Below are 1,485 nucleotides of genomic sequence, written 5' to 3'. Positions count from 1 at the left end.
ACTGGATTTTTCCACCGGTACTTAAGATATGCCGTCAGTGTAGTCATAGGATTTTTCACTCTTAATAAATACTTTAAAATGTAAAAAATAAGACTCATTATTGAAAAAAACTTAACACATAGCCATTTTTTAGCAATCTTCTACGTAACTCAATTTTCCAAGAGGATTGTTTTCCGTAAACATTTTCAAGTGAGAGCTCGATTTTGATATCGTCAACGTGGTATTTCCAAAACTCTCCTTGAGTAGCAAAGGGTTTTTTCCAAATACTCAAGTGGGTTAATATGTGCCGTCAATCATTAGAGGCAGTTTAAACTGTCAGAGAGAGACAGCCAATAGAATTTGAGGGTTATTTGAAGTTTAGATCACGTGATGAATTATTCTCAACAAGATAGGAATAAATTAATCTTCCGTGCGTCATTTCTCTACGGCACATTGACGAGTAAAGACCTGCTGACGGTTCGCTCAGTCTTTTCTACAGCTTGACAAAGGATTTCTACCCATAAAGTAAGTAACTATTTTTTCTTGGTAATAGACTATATTTTTAGACATATTTAAAACAATTTGCATATTGAAAAAAGCATTTATATTGATAATTTTAGCGTAGAAATTTAACCATATTGATAAAATTAGGTTTAGTAGACTTAGGGGTAAATGTAGGCTTAGAGAATGTATCATTTGAAACTATAGAACGTATTTGGTCTAGATCAGCTATGGACATTGAAGTGTATCGACTTGAAACGTTTCGTCACTGGAAAAATCCGCACGTCACTAAGGAGCAACTAGCGAAGGCTGGATTCTACTATATTCAGCGGGGCGATGAAGTACGATGTTACAAATGCCATGGCGTATTAGAAGGATGGAAATCAGGAGACGTACCAGAACTTGAACATGCTAGATTCTTTCCAAACTGTCCGGCTAGGGATAATTCACCATCGGAAAAAAAGTACCTTTCGCTAGAATGGGACATTCCCCCGACGCCAAAAGCAACTACGGTCTCTGACAAAAGCTTCTCACCTGTACCAGAAGAAGACGTTTGTAACTGTCCCTCGGATGTCAGACGATACTGTTGCTAAACACTACAAATACGTGAGTTAGAACTTTTAATTAAATTAAGTTGCAGGAGATCGTTTCACCCCATTTAAATGCCTGTAAACTTAACTACTTTAATTTGTTTTAATTGTGTAATGTACAAGATAACCATCTAATGGAATATCTGATAGTACCTACTAACATGTAAAACAAAGTTCTAAAATAAAAAATTAAATGTAAATAACTTGTTTTTATTGCCTAGAGATTAGAAATTAAGGGGTTCGAAAGCGATAAGCAAACGGGTAAAAATCTAATCTCCAGATATCTGCGCGAGGAAAACTAATTTTGGAGAATGGGGATGGGGGAAAGCAGGGATGTACCCAAAAATGGACCAAAATGGACCAAATGTACCCCAAAAACGACCAAAGTCACCATTTTCGGCCCTATGTACCCCAT

The 1,485-nt window shown here is 36.4% G+C and overlaps 1 protein-coding gene across 1 annotated transcript; it reads left to right on the top strand.

The window, feature by feature from the left end:
- The first annotated feature begins 279 nt into the window (after window positions 1-279).
- On the top strand, window positions 280-1,139 carry LOC149936542 (death-associated inhibitor of apoptosis 2-like). The gene is made up of 2 exons (XM_090153913.1): window positions 280-504; window positions 704-1,139. Exon 2 carries the CDS (start codon window positions 711-713, stop codon window positions 1,071-1,073), a length of 363 nt encoding a protein of 120 aa, XP_090010039.1. The 5' UTR covers window positions 280-504; window positions 704-710; the 3' UTR covers window positions 1,074-1,139.
- The last annotated feature ends 346 nt before the right edge of the window (window positions 1,140-1,485 follow it).

The sequence above is a fragment of the Leiobunum rupestre genome, chromosome 7, assembly GCF_980474605.1.
Source record: "Leiobunum rupestre chromosome 7, qqLeiRupe1.1.hap1, whole genome shotgun sequence".
NCBI lineage: Eukaryota > Metazoa > Arthropoda > Arachnida > Opiliones > Sclerosomatidae > Leiobunum > Leiobunum rupestre.
Note: the sequence above shows the minus strand (reverse complement) of the source record. Positions and strands in the feature narration are given on the sequence as shown.